Below are 20,369 nucleotides of genomic sequence, written 5' to 3'. Positions count from 1 at the left end.
GATCCTGATGTGATGCAAAAAATCCACACCCAGGCACTTACAAAGGTAATAAACCTTTATTTTAAGACAAGGCTATATAAAAAACAACACCAACGCGTTTCCCCCAGACAGGCCTTCATCAGGGGGCTAGAGTGTGAATTAGTTCAATCAAAACACCTGTGCACATTTTCAGGATCTGACCACTAGAGGTCTTTTGGAGGTAAACTACAGTATTCAGCAGTTTCTTAAACAATCAGAAACACTTCAATACACATACTTCACATACAATCCAAACAGAATAACATAAACCCAAATACAAAAATTATATAATGGGGACACCAAAATGATACAAAAATAAAAAATCAATTTCTTCATTAAGTCCAGGGTATGCAACACTCAAAGTAGGTACCCAATAAGTTTCTCATTGTTTTAACCGTCTCAGTCTCCGCCTCTGCTATTCATTGTCGCATGTTCAATTCCAATGACTTTCAAGTTACTGTCACTGGCCTGCATAAAGTGTTTTGCCATCGGATAATTCATGTTACCAGTCTGAATCGGGTATCTATGTTCAGCCACTCTATCCCATGGCTTCCTCTTGGTGAGTCCCACATAGAAACAGTTACATGGACATTCCAGTCTGTACATCACAAGAGACCTTTAAGAGGCTGTTTACACCTGGTGTTTTTATCAATCGGATCACAATTGGACAATAGAAACACATTCCGTTTACACCTGGTGCCTCATTTATCAACACTGCGTACAAAATAAAGCAATAAGCCCCAAGAAGCAGTGGGTTACCAGTGCATTTTATAACAGCGAAGGGGCGTTGTTAGGCACAACGCATAGCTTAGAACGCGTTTCAACCAATCAGAATGAAGAACCAGAACTGCCCGTTTTATTATGTATATTTTGCCCTACGAATGAAATTTAGTATATGCGCAAGTCTAAAAAAATGGGTAAATTAACATTTATAGCCTACAACTGTTGAAGTGATGATCAAATATGCGTGGAAGCATGCTTAACTTTAACTCTTTCCCCATCAGCGTTTTTTTTTAAGTTGCCACCCAGTTTTAGTTTAATAGCTTCCAGAAAAACGATCTTCTTTAAATAAACATAAAATATATCAAATGAAAGAACAGAGGCTCCGCTTTAAAAAAAAATCTTTTCATTCTACCTTCATTTGTTCTCTTATCGCCTCTCAAATTTTCAGCTAAACGCTGAGATAATTTGATTTTTGTGAAGAGCTTTTGTAAGAGATCAGATTCAGAGCCATCAAAACGTGATGGTTTTTTTAGTGTTGAGTGAATGCGTCAGTGTTTAAGTTGGGTAAGATCGCCACCCAGTGGATAGCGGAAATATGAATTTGAAATAGAAACTCCTCAGGGAACGTTTTCTCTTTATTGACAAGACTCAACAATATTAATTGACATTTATCTGGATATCGCTATTAAGTGTGCAATTGTAGAAAAAATTTAAATATTATAGACTGAGGTGTTTATTTTCATAAATCAGTATGCAGCAACAGTGGCACAGTGTTACTTATGTAATGCGGTCTGAACCGTGGGGTTACCGGGGAATTTTATCACGGCTTAGAATGTGTTTTAACCAATCAGAATGAAGAACCAGAACTGCCCGTTTTATAATGTATATTTTGCCCTACAAATGTAATTTAGTATGTGCGCAAGTCTTAAAAAATGGGTATTTATCAAATCCCACATGTTAAGCACCATGTTCATGCACGTTCATGGTCATTTGCATTCCAAAATGCCTCCAATGAACTATATATGGTGACAAAACCTCCCTTTATAAGTCACATGGTTGTGCTTTTACCTTCAACACAATAATGGCAAAGAGAGCAAAAAAGAGAAACTTTACAAACACAGAAAATGAGTTACTGAATGAGGCTGAGTCCAAGTAACACATACTGTTTGGTTCACTTAGTGCGGGAGGAATGACTAACAAAAGGAAAAAATCAGCATGGGAACATGTTATCATGGGTTTTTCATCGGGTCAGAGGAGAGAACACTTCCAGAAATAAAAAAGGGGTTTGACATTAAATTATTGGCCAAATAACGCGTCACAGCCCACTGATGTCACATCAGTGCAACTGGAGGAGGAAAGACAACAACTTTCAACTTTGGATAGCCACATATAACCAGCATCAATCTTTGTAAACACACTTCAGGCGTAATGGATGATTTGCCAAGTCTTCCAATAACGCAAGATAAGCCATTGCACTGTCAAGCATTTGTCTGAGCTTTCTTTAATAGGGTTAGACACCAATTTGATTACAAATCACAAAAAAATCATTAACTTCAACACTGGTTTGCTGTTACTATATTAACACTAATCGTTCTTAACACCTGCTTGTGTATAATAAATATACACTTCTTTACACACTGGGGATGATCCTGTGTAGTATCGCTATTCTACCACTAGATTCTCTATGGTGTGCATGTTGGTAAATTCCACACTTTGCACAAAACTGTACTTACGCACTCATTACGCACACATTTGTTCGTAAGCACGGTGGATAAATGAGGCCCCTGGTATTTAAATCAGTCTCTTTTGTCCACTTTTTTTACCACTTCTATCCTAATAGTTTATGGAGACTGTGGGCAAGTCCCTGTGCTGTCGTTTAAATAGCAGGAGAGATGACGGGGTTAAATTGATGCTAACTAATATTATTTAAGAGTCCGCTGCTTGTGTTTTAGGTAAACATGCGGCACAGAGTTTTGTACATGTATGTAAAAGCTTTCTCTGATATTTCAGTGCAATTGATGAAATAAGCTCACGCAACTCACAGGTGTTTCTATTTCACTTAGGCCTCATTTACACTGTCAGTGAAATATGACCCAATCCCGATTTTTTGCTTATATGTGACACATAAATGTAGGCTAACCTACGTTGTTGTCATATGAAAAATGCAATGTATTAATGAATGTAAATGCCCCCACCCGGATATAAGGTTATATTAACGTTTTATATTAATTGTTATACCAAACGTTAAAAAGAGATAACATTTCACTGATCCTTGGACAGGGAATAAAACTATGTGTGAAAAAAGACAACACCACTATATTATTAAAATGTATGTTTTGTAGACAAAGTTCCAGAAAATGAACCATGTAAGGGAACAGGCTTATTTAAAAAAATCCCAATTAATAATATAATAAAATATAACTATTTTCTATTACGTGGATATTCTTACTTTTTAACATAAATGTCTTTTGAGTTTAGGACATGTTTCCTTATCTCAAAAATCTGTGATTTCTGATTTGTGAACCAACCTACAGTCTAGGCTATGGGTTCTTAAAGTTTACATTTAAAGGTCCAAATCTGAATTCTCATTTTTTAATAGGGCCGGAAAAACTGGTAAAACATTCAGTTTTTTACAGGTACATATAAAGCAATGAGAAATCGGAAGAACAAGATGGTATGGAATCCACAATGGATCTGTTTGCGCAGAAGATGCGTATAATGAGCATATTTACCCTGACCCAAGGTCATTCCCAGATTATGCCCACCCTCCTTGGCAGTACAGCCTTTCCCTATACGCAGAGTACGCAGTTTGCATATGGCACCAACTCCCCTGGTGGGCACCATCTTGGTTGCTAAGAAAATAAAAACATCACATACATACAAACTATATGACGTTATACACACACAGCATTTTGCAGCGAGTAAGTAGCAGTGGTGGGAAGAGTACTGAAAAATCCTACAAAAGTAAAAGTACAATTACTTATCAAAAAAAATTAGAATAAAAGTACCTGTAAATTGTAAACTGTTATTATACCATGCAAATTAAAATGTAGCTTTTTATCAGTGCTAATCTCTTTTATGGTAATTTTTCAGTAAACAAATAATAATAATAACAGTTTTATATAATTGTCATCGAATTTTCATAATTCTCACGAAAAAACGTACACAAAAGTATAAAAAAGATGAAAAACAAATAAAACTCAAGCTTACTGAAGATAATCGGTGATGAAAGAATGATAATAAATAATAATGTATGTATGTATGTATATCTCATATAGTATCATATATAATCTCTTATTAAAAGGTAGAAAAGTGATTTAGTGAAGAGCAGTGAGATTTTCAATGCTGTTTGATTAACATGCCCTTTAAGACCACAGTTCGGATCCAAACATGCATTTTCTCTTTCAGCTGTTTACTTTCTCTTAAGTCCTAAATGGTCGTGTTTATGAGGATACTTGCAAAGACAGAAATTTTGACGCAAATGTATATTTAAGGCCAATAAAGCAGCAAAAATGCCTGCGAGCTTAATGAGCAGTGAATACGCGTTGTTCACGTTCCTCTCACACAGAAAAAGCACGCGCCCATAGCACTGTTGTGTTTTAATCGGGTTTCAATAGCTTAAAATCACTTGTTTTAAAACAACTGCGGTGCTTAAATAAGTGTACAAACATTACGTTTTCGTGGCCACGCGCACAGCAAAGTGAACTGGGTGCATAACCGAGACGATTGTCCAAGATCTCTACTGTTTGACAAATTTCTACCTGTTTATCATATCTACAGGTTTATCGCACACCCTAAAATCATACTGGCTCATAAAACCTACATTTGAGACTTTTATTATACTATTTAAATATTTAAGACATGCTACTTAGCAGATATTAAAAACTTACCTCAAAGTACTTTTTTTAAATTAGATGAATAACTCTTGAATTGTGATATTTCAACTAGTCTGGGCAAGCAAAGTAGGCATGGCATAATGACACAATAGCCTCTTTCACACAGTAATTCTGGTAAATTGCCATGAATTTACCAGAATGAATTTACAAGTAAATACAAAAATGTGCTGTTCACAAATGCAGTGACGTTCCGTCTTTTTACCAGCAAGACATCATTCACACATCAGTACCAAAATACCGGTAAACTCGGAGAGAAAACAGAAGTTACCTGTGGCGCGCGGCTGGTGTCGTGAGCAATTGAGTCCCCCCTGGCAATTCTGCCCCCCTAGGACCCCAATTGATACCTAGCAGTAATGCCTGGTCAAAAACTTGTCATCGCGATATCTTGATGCTAATGGCTAATCGAAGCTGCGTTAGCGGTGTAGCAAGCTAGGTACTTTTTACAAAATAGAAACATACAAAATATTTTTTAAATAAAAGCTTACAAAAATAATATAATTAATGAACTAATATTCCGGCGAGCTCTGTGTCGTATTTGTAAACAATGGCGGGTTATGGCTTAATATCGTCGGTCCGTATTTTGTTGTTTTCACATCTGTGACAAACGGTCGCGAAGTTGCTCGTGACCAAACAAATTGCGTGAGGCGGCGTCAACCTGCGTGTTCACATTAGGCTTCACAGATGGTGTGCTAAGGACGTCGGCAAAGTGGTAAATAGACGGTAAGCTGTTTTAAAAATATGGCAAATAGACGGTAATATGGCAAATAGACGGTAAGCTGGTGAAGAAATGTGGATGTTAACTTCAGTTGTGTTCGACTTTTAGCAGCATGTGTGTGGAAACGTCCGTAAACAGTTCGGGGGTAAACGCGTCACCTGTATAAAAAACTTTCTGATTGGCCCGATCTGTCAGCGCGGTCTGACGTCGATCATTCTAAATGCCGGTAATCCTATATTTTTCGTTCACACATACAGTAGCGCTTACCGGTAAATTACTGGTAATCTTACAACCTGTCTTACTGGTAAATTGGGAGCACTGATTTACCGGAAAGGTTTTGTTCACACATGACATGTTAACTGCAATTTACCAGTAAATTACCAGTAAAGACTGTATGTGTGAAAGGGACTAATGACACAGCATGTTGAAGCCTCCACCACACTTCCTCTCTCCTTCTCCTCCATGATTTAACTAAATTGGCGCCACCTAGGTGTTTTGAAGTATGCAAGTTTTCTATGCCCGATTTGATTGGACAGGAATCACTGGACTGATGATTCTCTTGAGCCAATCATCACTGACAGGAAAAAATAAGCAGAAAATGTAGCGACAGCAGTTTGAGAGAAAATAGTTGAGTAAAAGTACAGATACAGCACTAAAAATTTACTCAAGTACAAGTAAAAGTATACTGTTTTAAAACTACTTAATAAAGTACAATTTCTAAAAAAAACTACTCTATTACAGTAAAGAGAGTATTTGTAATTTGATAGTTTACTAAGCAGATCTGGTGACGCGTGCTGCTTTGCGTTTTGAAGCATGGTAAATATTGATGACATTCGTTATTTTGTATATGCTACTACTCTTTTTTTATTATTATTTGAATTAACAAAACCTGCTTGCTTGAGTGTTAAATCAATTAAACACCTTTATTATTGAGAACATAACCATACCAACTTTTGCTTTTGTTAATTGACATGCTGTTTTCTTAAAGCTTACTTTTAATTTACTTACAAGAAGACATTTAGTAATTCTCCGAAATTGCTTGGATACTGGCATGTAAGATAAGCTGTCACGTTAGATTAAGCTAAAGTCCATTACTTTACACAGGTACAGATGCAGAAATACAGGCTATAATATATAATTGCGTATTTGTATAAAAGTACTTTGTGTTGCTATCAAAATACATAGGGTGATTCTTGCAAAATTAGACTTATGAGGTGTCGTGAAACATTTTTATTAAAAAATAAATGCAATCAAAATAAGAAGCATACAAACATCTCTTTCAAATGACATTAAACCAATTTTGTTGCTTTTTCCAAATATAAGGGGGAAATTTTCATTACCGCGACGCGTCCATGACTGGATTTGGGTTCTTTGACATGGCAATATTTATAATTAAAAAATCAAAAAAAGAAAAAGCTTCAGTGCATGTTATACTATAAACATTTACAGTAAGACAACATGTGGTATTTGTAAAAACAATAATAAGGAATATAAATGTGTCCAAGAAAAATTTGTTGAAAGGGACATTATTGACTGTGACACTCAAGATGGCTACCAGGTAAGTAGTTTCTTCTCCAGATAAAATTTTGTTTGTCATAGTACCTAGACAACTTTTTAGTTCTCATTACCAAAACATGAGTTTGTAAATGCATATAGCCTATTTAATGTAATATCATGTCACAGTAATGATAATTTTTGATAATGATAATCTACAAAATGTAAATAATTCTATAGGAAATATTTTTAAATCCTCTAAAAATAATAGTTATAGTAAGTTCAGAATGGCTTCAAGGGCTTTTTAAAAATGTTGGACACCTTCTAAATCTGGATTTTGTGAGAATCACCCAATAGCATTTTAATAAAGTTCTATTTTCACACATAGTATAGTTATACAGTAGTATAATGTATAATTTTGTTATTTTTGAACTAAAGGGTGCACCAATGTAAAAGTCTGCTTAGGGCCCCCATTTGGCCAGCGGCCCTGCTCCTTGGTTTGAACACACGCCAACCTCCCTTCAACCCAGATTATACCCACACTGCACCTTACAGTACCAAAGTGAAGCTATCTGGTGTGAGGGTTATGCTTCGACTGGGTCCTGTCATCATTCGCAACCTCAGACACACATGCCTTACTCTCACCATAATGCCCAACCTTCGACTTCTTTCTAGGGCAACACCATAATTTCTACTAAGGCAAGGCCAGTCAGCCCCCAACAGTCTTCAGCCCTGAGCCCCACCCCGACATATTTAGAAATAATAATCTAGCACTTTAAGGCTAAGAACTGCTCGTAGTTTGTTCTCTCAGCTATTCGTTTGGCTTTTGAATATTTTGAAAAGGGATTGGCAAAACATGCATTAAATTTTTGTACTTAACAGTACTCATGGAATTAAATGTTCAGAATTGTTTCATTATTGCCAATGTTTATTTGAGTTATTTCTGGTTAACTAGAAAAGTTTAGCTTTGTTTTGATTTGTTGTGACTTGAATGCACTTTTCACTTTCAACATTTGACCTCAATCTGAATTGAAATAAATACATGTTCAGCAAGAATTAATGTGGTCTTGATTTTATTGTAACACAATAATTAGATAATTTTAGTGTAAAAATATTAAAAATAATAACAGATAAGTGTAAGGTATTCATACCATATTCATATCAAGTTAAAACTTGACTCTTCTGTAGTTACATCGTGTACTACAAACGACAGAAAAATTTGCAATTTTATAGGCAGATATGGCTACTATACTCTCATTCTGGCATAATAATCAAGGACTTTGCTGCTGTAACATTATCGGCTGCTGCGTAATATCATTGCACCTCCTGCAGCCATGTTACAGCAGCAAAGTCCTTGTTTATGAATGAGAGTATAGTTTCTAGCCATATCTGCCTAGAAAATCACAACTTTTAATTTTGTTTCGGTTTTAGTACATGATGTAACTACAGAAGAGTCAAGTTCCAAACAGGAAAAACATCCAAACTCTTTGGTTATGTTTTTAGGCGTGATGCTAATGGTCTAATCAGATTCAATGGATTATGCTAAGCTATGCTTAAAGTTGTGCCGCCAAACCCGGAAATCGGCTGAATGGATTCCAAAATGGTAAGAATCAAATGTTTAACTCTAGGGGAGCTGGAAAATGAGGATATTTTCAAAAAAAGTTAAGTGTCCCTTTAATGGTTGAGTGTCCACAGCACAGACGGGGTCACCATTCTCACTTGTTGCTGCAGAAGGGCCAGCTGCTTCTGGAGGGCTCGCTGCAGGGAGGTCCTCACCATATGTTTCATTTTCCATTAGTAGGAAAAAATAATACTACGGAAGTGAATGGGGCTCATAAACGGTTTGATTACAAACAGACTTTCTGACTCACTGCTTCTCGTTTAAGCCAAACACAATATGTTCCCACCAGTCCTGAGATCTCTCTCGCACCCAGACAGTCCTCTAAATGGTGGAGGACAAAATAACTGAAGCATATGTGTAGGCTGTAATGATGACCCTTTTCCTCCTCTGCCTCAGAATTATTGTAATGTTTGGCAAACTTTGCATATATCGCAGAGCTAGCATCAAGCATATATTGTGTTTGTCCATCTTAGTGTGTGGCACAAGAACCCTTCATATGGATCACAATTGAAAGAGCGTGTAAAAGCACGTGTTTACGTGTGATGTATTATTGTTCTTTTGCGCATATGGTGCAGTTCAAGACCATGACAAGTTCACACAAGTCCATTTGAGACATGCACGCGATCTGCGGAGGCTCATTTCATTGTGTGGAGCAAAGCGAGAAATGTATAAACAAAGGTCTGGACATCAAAAACTAAATAGAGACTGCAGAGGGAGAGAGAGAAAGAGAATGTGCTGACAATTACCCAGTATTTTTTAAAGAAAGGTGACTTAACGTTATAAATAATTTATTTACGGAGCTTAATTTTTCCGTAATTTTAGCGTCAGTTATAGCCAACCGCTAACAGTACCTAATTGTCAGTTCAATAGGTTACGTTTATCACCACTAACTGTGGGTTTACACCAAACGTGAAGCGTTGCTCGCTCTAGATTACTCGCGGGATTTAACTTTGTGTCATGCAAATTTTTTGCTCGAGTTGAATCTTTTGGGCGAAGACACGTTTGAGGCGAATAGCGCGTGTTTTCATGGCAAACGCGCCACCCATATCGCGTCATTCGCATCACCCCACGCAAGGACGCGTCTGATCTTTGCATTGACTTTGTATGTAATCCATTTGCGCAAATCATTGAAACCCACAGTAAAATCTGGTGTAAACCCACAGTAAAATGAGAAGGATATAATTTTTGTCCAGACATAAATCCTGAATTGTAGCCACTTGCCAGCATTCTCCTGTTAGCAAAAATGTCTAGCGGACTTCTACACATGTGAGACTCTGCCTGTGAAAACCAGACTAAAGTCTCAAATCTAAGGGCCCTATTTGAACGATCTAAGCGCATTGTCTAAAGCGCACAGCGCAACGTCTAAATGGTTTGTGCGCCGAGTGCATGGTCGAAAAGGGTTGGTACAATTTTTTTAATGAGAAATGGGAGTTTTTTCGGGCGTAACGTCCAATAAACCAATGAGAGTCTCAGCTCTCATCCCCTTTAAAATCCTGTTGCGCTGGCGCTATGTCTAATCCCTATTTAGATGACGAACTTTGTAAATTGAAAAACTAAGCGGAGGAAGAAGATCCCCAGTTTAAGATAAATGTTAAATAATTGTGTTGTTTTCACTTGTATTGAAATTGTTATTTTTTTTATTAAAACCTTTAAAACCCGTTTTCTTTTAGTCATGGAAGTAAAAAAGCAGGCTTTTAGTTGCTTTAAATGTATGGCTATCAAATATCATCAAAAAATAATTTACAAGTATGTAAGAAAAGGTTTTTACTCTAAAAATACTTTATTTGTAACAAACAGGAGATAAAGAATTTACAAACGGCTCTCCTTTCAGCACTTGGACAGCGTCACAAGATTTTTTTTAAGCATTACTTAAAAATGTTTCTCATCTCACCATATCCGCAGGTACAGAGTCATCATATACAATAAATCTGTGAGGTAGCATTTAAAAAACATTTAAAAACAGATGCATTTGTTTAAAGCAAAGCATTTATTAACTTACCAGGCTACAGGTAAAGCAGCTCTTTGCGCCTTCTAACGTCTCATAATTAGTCCTCATTTATGTCCAAGAGACTCAATAATAATCTTTTACATTCAACCCTTTAATCTTTCATATTTAAAAGCATTTTTATGTATGTGATAAGCAAACCCGCATTGTTGTCCCGTTTAGGTGCATATAAATAACTAATGCGCTCTTTAAATAACAAAAAAAACATACTGAGCCATTGACTTTAGACTTTAGACCAGGTTTTGTTGGTCAATGGCGTAGTCTATTTTAGTTTCACTGATTTTTCTTTACATTTTGTATGATGATTTTATGCAGAAAACAGTAAATTAAAAATAAATACTTCAGCTGGGTTTTCACAGGCAGGGTAACAATTATCTGGTAGATGAAGCTAAAAGTTTTTGGGTTAAGGTTTATTCAAACTATATCATATATGTTTAATCTTTAAGAATGTTGCATTTTCTCTGAATATTTGATTACTGTACTGTATTTTTCAAATAAATGTACATTTGCACAATGAATCATCTTATAGCTAGTAGCTACAGGTACAGACATGGTAGGTTTCTGACTAAACGGTGATTATAGTGGTCAAAAACAATAGCAAACATTATAGGTATGTGTTATTAAATTGCAGCAGACAATATTTTAGATAGCTAGGTTTGCTTGTATTTTTGGTGAAAATGGGAGTGGTAGGTTGCCCAACCTCATATTCTTTCACAGAATTGCTAGTGGCGCCACTGGTTAATGTTACTTGGGTTTAGCCCATATGCATTCCACTGAAATTCACAATGATTTCACATCAGAAATGCATTGATAAACAGTTATACAATTTGAATTTGCTATGCTTATGTGTGATAATTGTCAATGCAAAGAGAGAGAAAGAGCGATAGGGAGAGAGAGAAGCAGGTAATCAAATGTACTGCTAGTGAGGGGTAAAAATTGTTATAGTGGCAAAATAGTAGAAGTTTACCAGAGTGAATAAAAAATAATGCTATGAAAAGAAGTCTATTAAAAGGTTATTAAAAGGCCACATTTACTTTTTTGGCATTGTTGAGGAACTTTGATCTAAATTAGAGGAACCCAGATTAAGTAGGCCTACTCATATAGGCTTCAATATTAGTAATTCTGTTTCTTCCTTATTCCTATACCCTACTTAACTTTAAAGTTTTGACTTTTTTTGGAAAAGAGAAGTAAAGTGTCATTGTCAAATGTAAAATTTTCATGTTACAGTTTTAAAATGATAATACAGACAACACTTAGATTTTTTAAAAATTATAAAGCTGCTATAAATGGTGAAAAAAAATAATCAGGAGACCATGCCTCGGAACCCCTAGATTTGGACAAAGCCCCCAATGTCTGCAATGTCTGGCTCCACCCCATGCTTTCCCCCCTGCTCTCTACTTTTGCTTCTTGTTTGCTATAGCAGTGTAATGTTTTTACAAAGACCTTTCCCTTTCGTTTCCAACTTTTATGAAAAATGTATTTTTAATTGTATTAACATTATAAGACGGAGCTAGAACAATACTTTAACAAACAATTGTAAAAAAATGGAGACACTGATTCACCCCCCCAAATATCTCACTGCAACCATCCCCACTCTCCCCTAAATATCCCAAAAACCGTTCAGTCCCACAGAATATGCACTGAGGGGGCAAAACATAAAAACGCATTTGGGTTCTAAAGAAAAACACTGGGGCTTTAAACGACATGAGAGTATATGACAACATTTTCATTTTTGGGTAAACATTTTTAAAGAAAGTATCACTAAAATATTGTTCTAGACAAACCAACATACGTTTATCTATCTGTCCATTTCCCTTGATGTCTTAGATTTTGTTCTCATTTTATAATGTTTGTGTTGATTGAGAAGAATCGATTTCCCTTTATATCCCTGTCACGCTGACATCAATGATGTCACCCAAACCCCCTTCTTGCACTTGAATGTGTGTATTTTAACGCGAACACGTGCGGTGGCACGTCGTTAACTCGAACACTGCAGACATCTCCGCAAATATCTGAGTCGCGTAACTGAGCGCACTGATTGACGCGTAAAACCCAAACCAGATCGCGAATTCCGTTAGTTTTGTGGGCTCGTCGTAGTCGTACCACTCCCTGCACGGCTTCCAGTGTCGCCTTTGCAACTGGCTTTGCAGTCTGCACGTAGGACCATGACCGTATGGCGACTAAAATGTGAATGTGATCTGACCGCCGCGCTTGACCAACAGGGATCCGATTTCATCACTTTCAGAAAAGCAATGCAGGCAGACATAAGAAGCGTTAAAACGTCGACTAAACGGCTGTTCGTGTAATGTATTGCCGTATATGCCATTCATTGTTAATCTTTGTTTATTTATTTCTTGTATAAATATAGGTACAGGCTAATGAATATGATGCGAGTAGAAATCAACAGACGCTATGACTAAAGGTTTGATAAAATAATAAAAGTCTTTTACATTAAATGAAATGATGAATTGAAAAAAAAGGATGAACTGGAAAAATGTAACTGTTTAGCAAACACAATCATTATATCTGCAGCAAAGACAATCTTATGCTAAACAGTCTGATAGACAAAAATAGTAGATCTGTCTTACCTTTTTTCATTCTACGCAACATCTTTATCCACAGTTAATGGCACCCTAAATGTGTTCGGGGCAGACTTCACTGTAGCTTTCAGCTGCATCTGACTCTCCTCCAGCTTTTTAATAGCCTACAAGCACCATGTGATCAAGATGCTCGTCTCCCATAGGCAGACCTCATGTTTTGATACTTTTATTTCAACATCATGACATCTCTTAGTGCTTTTCCTGCTTGCTCGCTAGCCTGTTTCCTGGACTTAAATTACAACATCCTAGAATCCAAATATTATCTGGTGTAGCCTATATGTAGTGACCGTATGAAATAAAATGCTGTGTTAGCCCTGTGATGAAATCAGACATCTGTTCAGTGTTTTATTAAAAACGTAATAATCTTACTGAATACGGGCCATTTTGAGCATCATGTCACATAGTGTATAAATATTTAGACATTGGGTTGATGTCTAGCAACATATTTGAGCAAAACATTTACAAATACAAGAACAGTTTATTAATGGACAAACTTTCTCAGTCTCCAAATGTTCCTATAAATATAGCTGTTACATAGTACATTGATATGTTAACGTTATACTACATCATGTACTGGGTTAGTTGTTACCATCAGAAAGGAATGCAACTTCAATGGCACAGGTTTAAACAATAGTAAAAATAAAAGTAATGGCACGGCTTTGGACTCACGCAAATCAACAAACACACTGAAAGCGGCAGTGTGTAGTAATGCAAATCCACATTTTTCTGGTAAGTAGACTTATCTTGTAAGTAGACAATTAAGACGTATCTCTCCATCATGGGTAACTCCCAGCTATCCTTAAGGTAACAAATAATGACAAACGATAACAACAAAAACAAAAAATATACAAAACAGAACAACCAGGGGGAAAGATAGAAATCATATAAATTAAATGTGTTGATAAGTAGATGTATATGACATCAAAAAAAGGAAAGGAAAGGAATTGCAGACAGACATAGTTTTAAAGGTGCAGTGTGTACATTTTAGCGGCATGTAGTGGTGAGGTTTCAAATTGCACCAAACGCCTCAGTCCACGGCTCATCCCTCGCTTTTGAAACGCATAGAGAAGCTACGATAGCCACCATAGGACAAATTCGTCAGAGATAACTTGGTAAACAAAGTTTGTCCGTTAAGGGCTTCTGTAGAAACATGGCGGGACAAAATGGTGGCTTCCATGTAAGGGGACCCTCAGTTTATTTAAATAAAAATGGCTCATTTTAAGGTATTAAAAACATAATGGTTCTTTATGAAAGGTTTTTATACACCACTGATAATATAGTTATGTATATTATATTGCATTTCTGTCAAGGGATTCTTTTTAAAGTTACACACTGCACCTTTAAGGCTTTTTTGTTCTCAGACATTTTAATTGAATTGAGGTATTTTTCAAACTTTTTCATAAAAACAAGAAAGAGAGGTTTAGCATTCAAATAGTTAGATTTATGATGGAACTTAGATATTAGATTAATATAAAAAATCTTGTTTTTATAAGATAATTTTTTTCTTTTAGATTTATCATAATCTAGTCTCACATCCCTCTAAAACAACATGCATATATTATAAATTTCTTTCCTAATAAATTCTAAAACATCTTGCCAAAATATCTTAGTAAATGGACAATAGCAAAAAGATGAACTAGGTTAGATCAGAATTGGCACAGAAGAAACAACTGGAGGAAATGTCCTTTTTGAAGTTTTAAGTAGTGGTTTGCAGGGTAACACTTATGAATTATTTTAAAAGAAATGTATTTTACTGTATTGGTTAAGAAGTGGATGTGTGGAATTCACCCTTTTTACCAGTAGATATTGTAATACACCATTATTCCAATAAGCAGTCACACATGGAAAAGTATTATCCTGCTGCATGAACGGATTTATCTATTATTTTTTTTTAACAAGAAAAGGGCAGGGTGTACAGTTCCTCTCACAATTTCCAGTACCACACATCATTCATTCATCAGCCTTTCACATGTCCTGAGCTGGGCACACAATAAACCAGAACGGAAACAACCAGCGGGACACACGTGGTTTCCCAGAGACCCCAGAAATAAGATTAATTCTGCCTCGCTGCTGCCTCCATATGTTACCCAGGAAAATGCAAATGTGGATGACACACTTACGGTTTACTTTCACTTTCATGTTAAAATTGTAGAAGAGCTGAATGAAAACTGATATTGTCAATTATCAATATTTCTAGACTACATCTAGAAGGATGATGCACCGAAAATATCCATAGTTGTCCTTACATCATATGTTAAGATTTCTGTTAAGTACAGCAGAAGGTCATACTGTAGATTTGGACTAGACTTTGGTAAATGGACTTTATATCGAAATATAAATGTAAAGTAAAATGACATAATGGCAGATAAAATCTGGTTGGCTATATCTAATAGGACAGGGACATCTAGTGGATATTAATGTGTTTTGTTTTTGTGTGTGTGTGCACGAGACAATACTTAATATCACCTAATTATTTATCATTTGAATACCTATATATTATTTTGTATTGCATAAAACACACACGCGCACATTTCTATTCGCAAACCGTTCATGAGCCCCATTCACTTCCAGCCTATTATCTTTCCTACTGTTGGGGTTTGGTTACAAACACTCTTCAGAAAATCTTCCTTCGTGTTCATCAGAACAAAGAAATTCATACAGTAAATGATGAGAGTTTTATTTTTGGGTGAACTATCATTTACTGTAACACATTACTAGATACTGAATTTGGTTACACAGTGACATCTAGTGGATAACTAAACTCTATTTTTATTTTTACATTACCGCAAGAGGTCACTAGTTCACCATAAAACAATATTCATGTAAAAAATTAAATCAGTGGTTCTCAAATCAGGTTTTGGAGTACCACTGCTGTGCACATTTTGTATGTCTCCCATTTATCACATCTGATTTAAAGCATCAGCTCATTAGTAGAGATCTCAATGTACTGAACTGAAAGATACGAGAGACATAAACAGTGTGCAGAGCAGTGATACTCCAGGACTGGATTTGAGAACCACTGAATTTATTTATTTTAAGCAAGTCTCATGAAACAGGCAAAGGTTCTCCAAGTGAATTATTGCATTTTAATAATTGTGTCTGTATTTGTCAAAAAAAAAAAAAAACATAATTTAAAGAAAAACACCACAGTTTTTCAATATTTTACTATTTTCTTACCTCAACTTAGATTAATTAATACATAACTATCTTTATTCAATGCGTGCACAATCTTTGTACAATGCTTCTTGAATGTGTTGGCATTTGGCCTAGCACCATTCGTTCTTATGGCTCCAAACAATGGTTTTATTTTGTGCCACCATACTTACTAGTGTAACTACTCATGTAACAGTCTTTAAATAGAGAAAACATGGAAGTGTTTGGTGGCTTCTAAATTCATCCCTGTTTGGAGCCATGGGAATGAATGGGGCTGGGATAAATGCTAGCGCATTCATGAGGTGCTGTACAAAGATTAAAAGTGCACGCATTGAAAAAAGATAGGTATGTATTAATTCATCTAAGTTAACGTAAGAACATAGTAAAATATTGAAAAACGGTGGTGTTTTCCTTTAACATAAGAGTTGCTTGGATGGATGAATTCTATAATGATCACATGCATGTCATAGTGTGCACTATAAAACAATTACAATGTGGATATTTTAAGAAATAATTCACCCGTATGAGAAAATGGTGGGGGGGTGCTTGAATATCTGACACGTGCATGTCAACTTCATGTGGATCAGGCAGCTCACAGTCATCCTCAGGCCGATGATGAATCCATTTGGCTCTTGAAAGCTATTGCAAATGTTATAGCGGGGGCTAATCTGAATCTGTTCTCATCATCTGCTCATTCAATCAATTCCGAAAAGGTTTAAAGATGAAAAAATTTGTCCACTCGCTGGAAAAAACAACACTAATTTTAATGGTTTCCATTACAATACCATTATGAACCATCAGCTGTTTACCATCCATTAAAATCCTCATAAAATCCCTTATACAGTGTGTTTTGGGCTTTAATCTTAAGGATTTAATGGTGGTCTATTGATACAGATAACATCCCACCAACAGAACCCAACACATCACCCAGTGGCCGGTTGCATAAACATAGCCGTGAAGTTAAGACTGTGTCTTAAGATCTTTGACCAATTAACAATTTGACTAATCAGTCTTTGGATTTATATTAGATCAGTCTACCTTTTTATTTAACATACTTAAAAAATTTACACTGGAAAAAATCTCCGGATGCACATGATTGAATTAAGTTTTATTAAAATGATTTTTCTTAAAAAGAATTGTTGGATCTACGTAATTTAATTATGGACACCAGTTAAAGCAACAACAAAGATTTTTTTGTACCTTAAAATAACATTTCCAAAAAAGTTCAGTGGTTCATCCACTCGAAACAGGGTGAACGGCACTTTCACATTCGCTTTGCAGCACTCTATCGGCCAAAACCGCACTAAAAAAGTTTTCAACCGCCGGGTCGCGGTCCTGAAAACTACAAAAACTTGCTTTACGGCAAACCAACAATCCAATCAGAGCCAGATTTGCTGCAGTAGCTAAATTATTTATGACAGTGATAATGGACAATTCCACTTCCAACCTGTAGGGGGAGCAAAGAGCAAAAACTCTTTAGTGTTGCTTGCATGATTGAATCAAGTTTTATTAAAATAAAAATTAAAAAATACATGACTAACTTTTTTTTTTAGTTTATGCAACTAGTAACATAAAGACCTATAGACATCATTGCACTGTTTTAACTTTATGTAGCTTAATTTTTATGTATGAAGAGGGTTGAATACTGTCTCAAACTAAAATATAAACGAAATATGGCACGCACACCCACACACACACACACACACACACAAATCTTTTAGAAATAGTGTTTTATCCCATCATTGTATAACAATGTTTCCCAACCACTGTGCTGTGGCACACTAGTGTGCCGTGACAGCTTGTTTGGTGTGCCGTGGAAAATTTAAAAATCACAACTGCGTATGTCAATGTCATCAATTCCAGCCAGGATATAATCTTTGTGTTCATCAAAACAAGTGTACTTGCATTGAATGTGAGTTCTACATTTAATATAGTCAAATATTCCAGTTAAACAAGTCATTTAAGCATTGCAATAGAGGTTTGTGCATTTCTTTTAATGCTTTTTGGTATAGTGGTGTGCCGTATGATTTTTTTACTTATTAAAACTGTGCCGTGGCAGAAAAAAGGTTGGGGAACACTGTTGTATAAGACAAGGGTGAGTGGGCATTCACAGCAATTCCCCACCCACCATATGCCTGTTGTTCAATAGTATATTGTTATTTTAATAAAAAAGTATGTTCTGGCATATAATTTATACTGTAAACAACACCTACATCAGTGAACTATGGTGCAGTTATTCACAACATAATAAAAACTGACCCTGGAACTGTAATACCCACATGCTAATGCAGTTGTTCACATGAATTTAACTCGTGATGTTTAAGATGCATTAGGGTCATTGATAATATAAACACAATGCCTCTCTTTCTCTCAGTGGAGGATGGCAGTGTCAACTCAGAGCTGCTGCTGAAACACAGACAACTTTGAATGATGCTCTGATGAGAGTGTGAGAAATGCTTTTGGATCTTACGCTGGTAAAAATCCAGCTAAAGTCAACGATGTTAGTGATTTACATTTACAAAAAAAATCAACCTAGTAAAGATTTTTTTAATATAATCTTGATATCTTTAATATTGACTGAGTAAGGTCATGTCAAAGACGGAAATCAATGTGAAATCAATGACTTTAGTCTGGATTTCACAGAGAGTGTCACATATTTCAAAGTCCAGGATCTGTTTAAGTAAGTTATTATCAACAGGCCATTCAAGCCATTCTTTGTAGTCTGCTGGATTTAATGCTGTGTGTAGGTTTAACTATTATCAGATAATGACATCACATAATCTCTTATCAAAACAGAAGGTGAAAGATTTTTTAAGTGACTAATAGAAAAATCCAAAAAGCCATAGGTGTTTAAAAAATAACAGTTTGTGCAATTACACATGTAATATAATTATTTTCCTGTCTGCACTAGTGATAGGAAGTTCGGATCATTTTTCTGATTCCGAACTTTGAATCTCGTTCATCAAAATGAACAAATCTTTTTTTGAGTAATTTCGTTCTTTTCGTTCATTTAAAATATGATTACCTATAATTTCACAAATTACCCCAAAATAACCACTTATGCAAACAATTATGACATTTCTAACAAGTTTTGAGAAATAAAAATCCTTATTTCATTATTTTTTGACACAAGCTCTGAAACCTGCACAAGAGATAGAAATGGTTAGCTTACCTCCTAAGTCAGTCCTCGTGTACAAGTCAGGGTAATGCAGCCAAAGCCAAGAAACTGAACTTCATATTTATCACATTTGTACGCCTCCTCTCGTGTCTACAGATGTTAGTTTTCAACTCGTCACCGTCTTACTGACTCTCTGTGTTCGGCCAGGCTGTGCCGTGTGATATACACCACAGTATCGGGCCGGAAAGATAAATGATTAGTTCATCTTTCGGTTCCGAGTCTTTTGTTCTTTCTGTCAGTCCCATAGAGGCTATGCTGTCAGTACTGGAAAAATAAATTATTAGTTCATTCAAGTCTTGAGTTCGGGTTCGGCCGGGTCCGAGTCCTTATGTCACGTGAGTGACCGCTGGTATATCACATTAAATACAACATTAGATTTGTATTATTGATTGCATCTGAATGTATCCTATATTGTTTTATATTTAGTAAATAAAATAGAAAATATGTGCAAAAACATTATTTGAAAAATAAAAGTTCTATCTTATTGAAGAACGAAAGATTCAGACCCGACCGAACCCGAACTCGAAAGGTGAACTAATCATTTATCTTTCCGGTACTGGTAGCATAGCCTCTATGGGACTGACAGGAAGAACAAAAGACTCGAACCTGTCCCGAACTCGAGACTCAAGAGAATGATGAACTAATCATTTCTGTTTCAGATTCAGAACCCATATGTTGCGCAATGCGCATGCGCGGTCAACACAAAATGAACGAATCAATCTCTGAGACAACTCGGTAGTCCCGAGTCATATTAAAGATTCGTTCAAAATGAACGAATCGTTCATGAACGACACACCACTAGTCTGCACTTTCAGGAAAAATTGACAAAAAATAGTTCTAAACCTTTAGCAGCATCTTTTAAAATGTCCTATACAAAAAGGTCTCCATTTAGGTAGAGATCTGTTACCCTTGTGTACCTTTGCAGTACTTGTGCATTCTTTGGTACTACTGTGTACCTCTGAGATA

At 35.9% G+C, this 20,369-nt stretch overlaps 1 protein-coding gene across 4 annotated transcripts in view; it reads right to left on the bottom strand.

The window, feature by feature from the left end:
• The window catches only part of LOC129429392 (tumor necrosis factor alpha-induced protein 2), a 35,125-nt gene extending 15,589 nt beyond the window's left edge, over window positions 1–19,536 (bottom strand). Inside the window, exons 1-2 of one of the 4 annotated variants that reach the window (XM_055186041.2) lie at window positions 13,061–13,213; window positions 3,474–3,593 (exon numbers count right to left, since the gene is read on the bottom strand). In XM_055186041.2, the coding sequence (XP_055042016.2) occupies window positions 3,474–3,593; window positions 13,061–13,082 (142 nt within the window). In that variant the 5' untranslated portion in view covers window positions 13,083–13,213. Of the gene's footprint in view, window positions 1–3,473; window positions 3,594–4,631; window positions 4,653–13,060; window positions 13,214–19,397 lie in introns of those variants that run through there. The other 3 variants (XM_073855922.1, XM_055186042.2, XM_073855923.1) reach the window with 3 other exon arrangements.
• Window positions 19,537–20,369: the final 833 nt, after the last annotated feature.

This window comes from Misgurnus anguillicaudatus, chromosome 18, assembly GCF_027580225.2.
Source record: "Misgurnus anguillicaudatus chromosome 18, ASM2758022v2, whole genome shotgun sequence".
Classification (NCBI taxonomy): Eukaryota; Metazoa; Chordata; class Actinopteri; order Cypriniformes; family Cobitidae; genus Misgurnus; species Misgurnus anguillicaudatus.
This window is presented reverse-complemented; position numbering and strand designations above follow the sequence as displayed.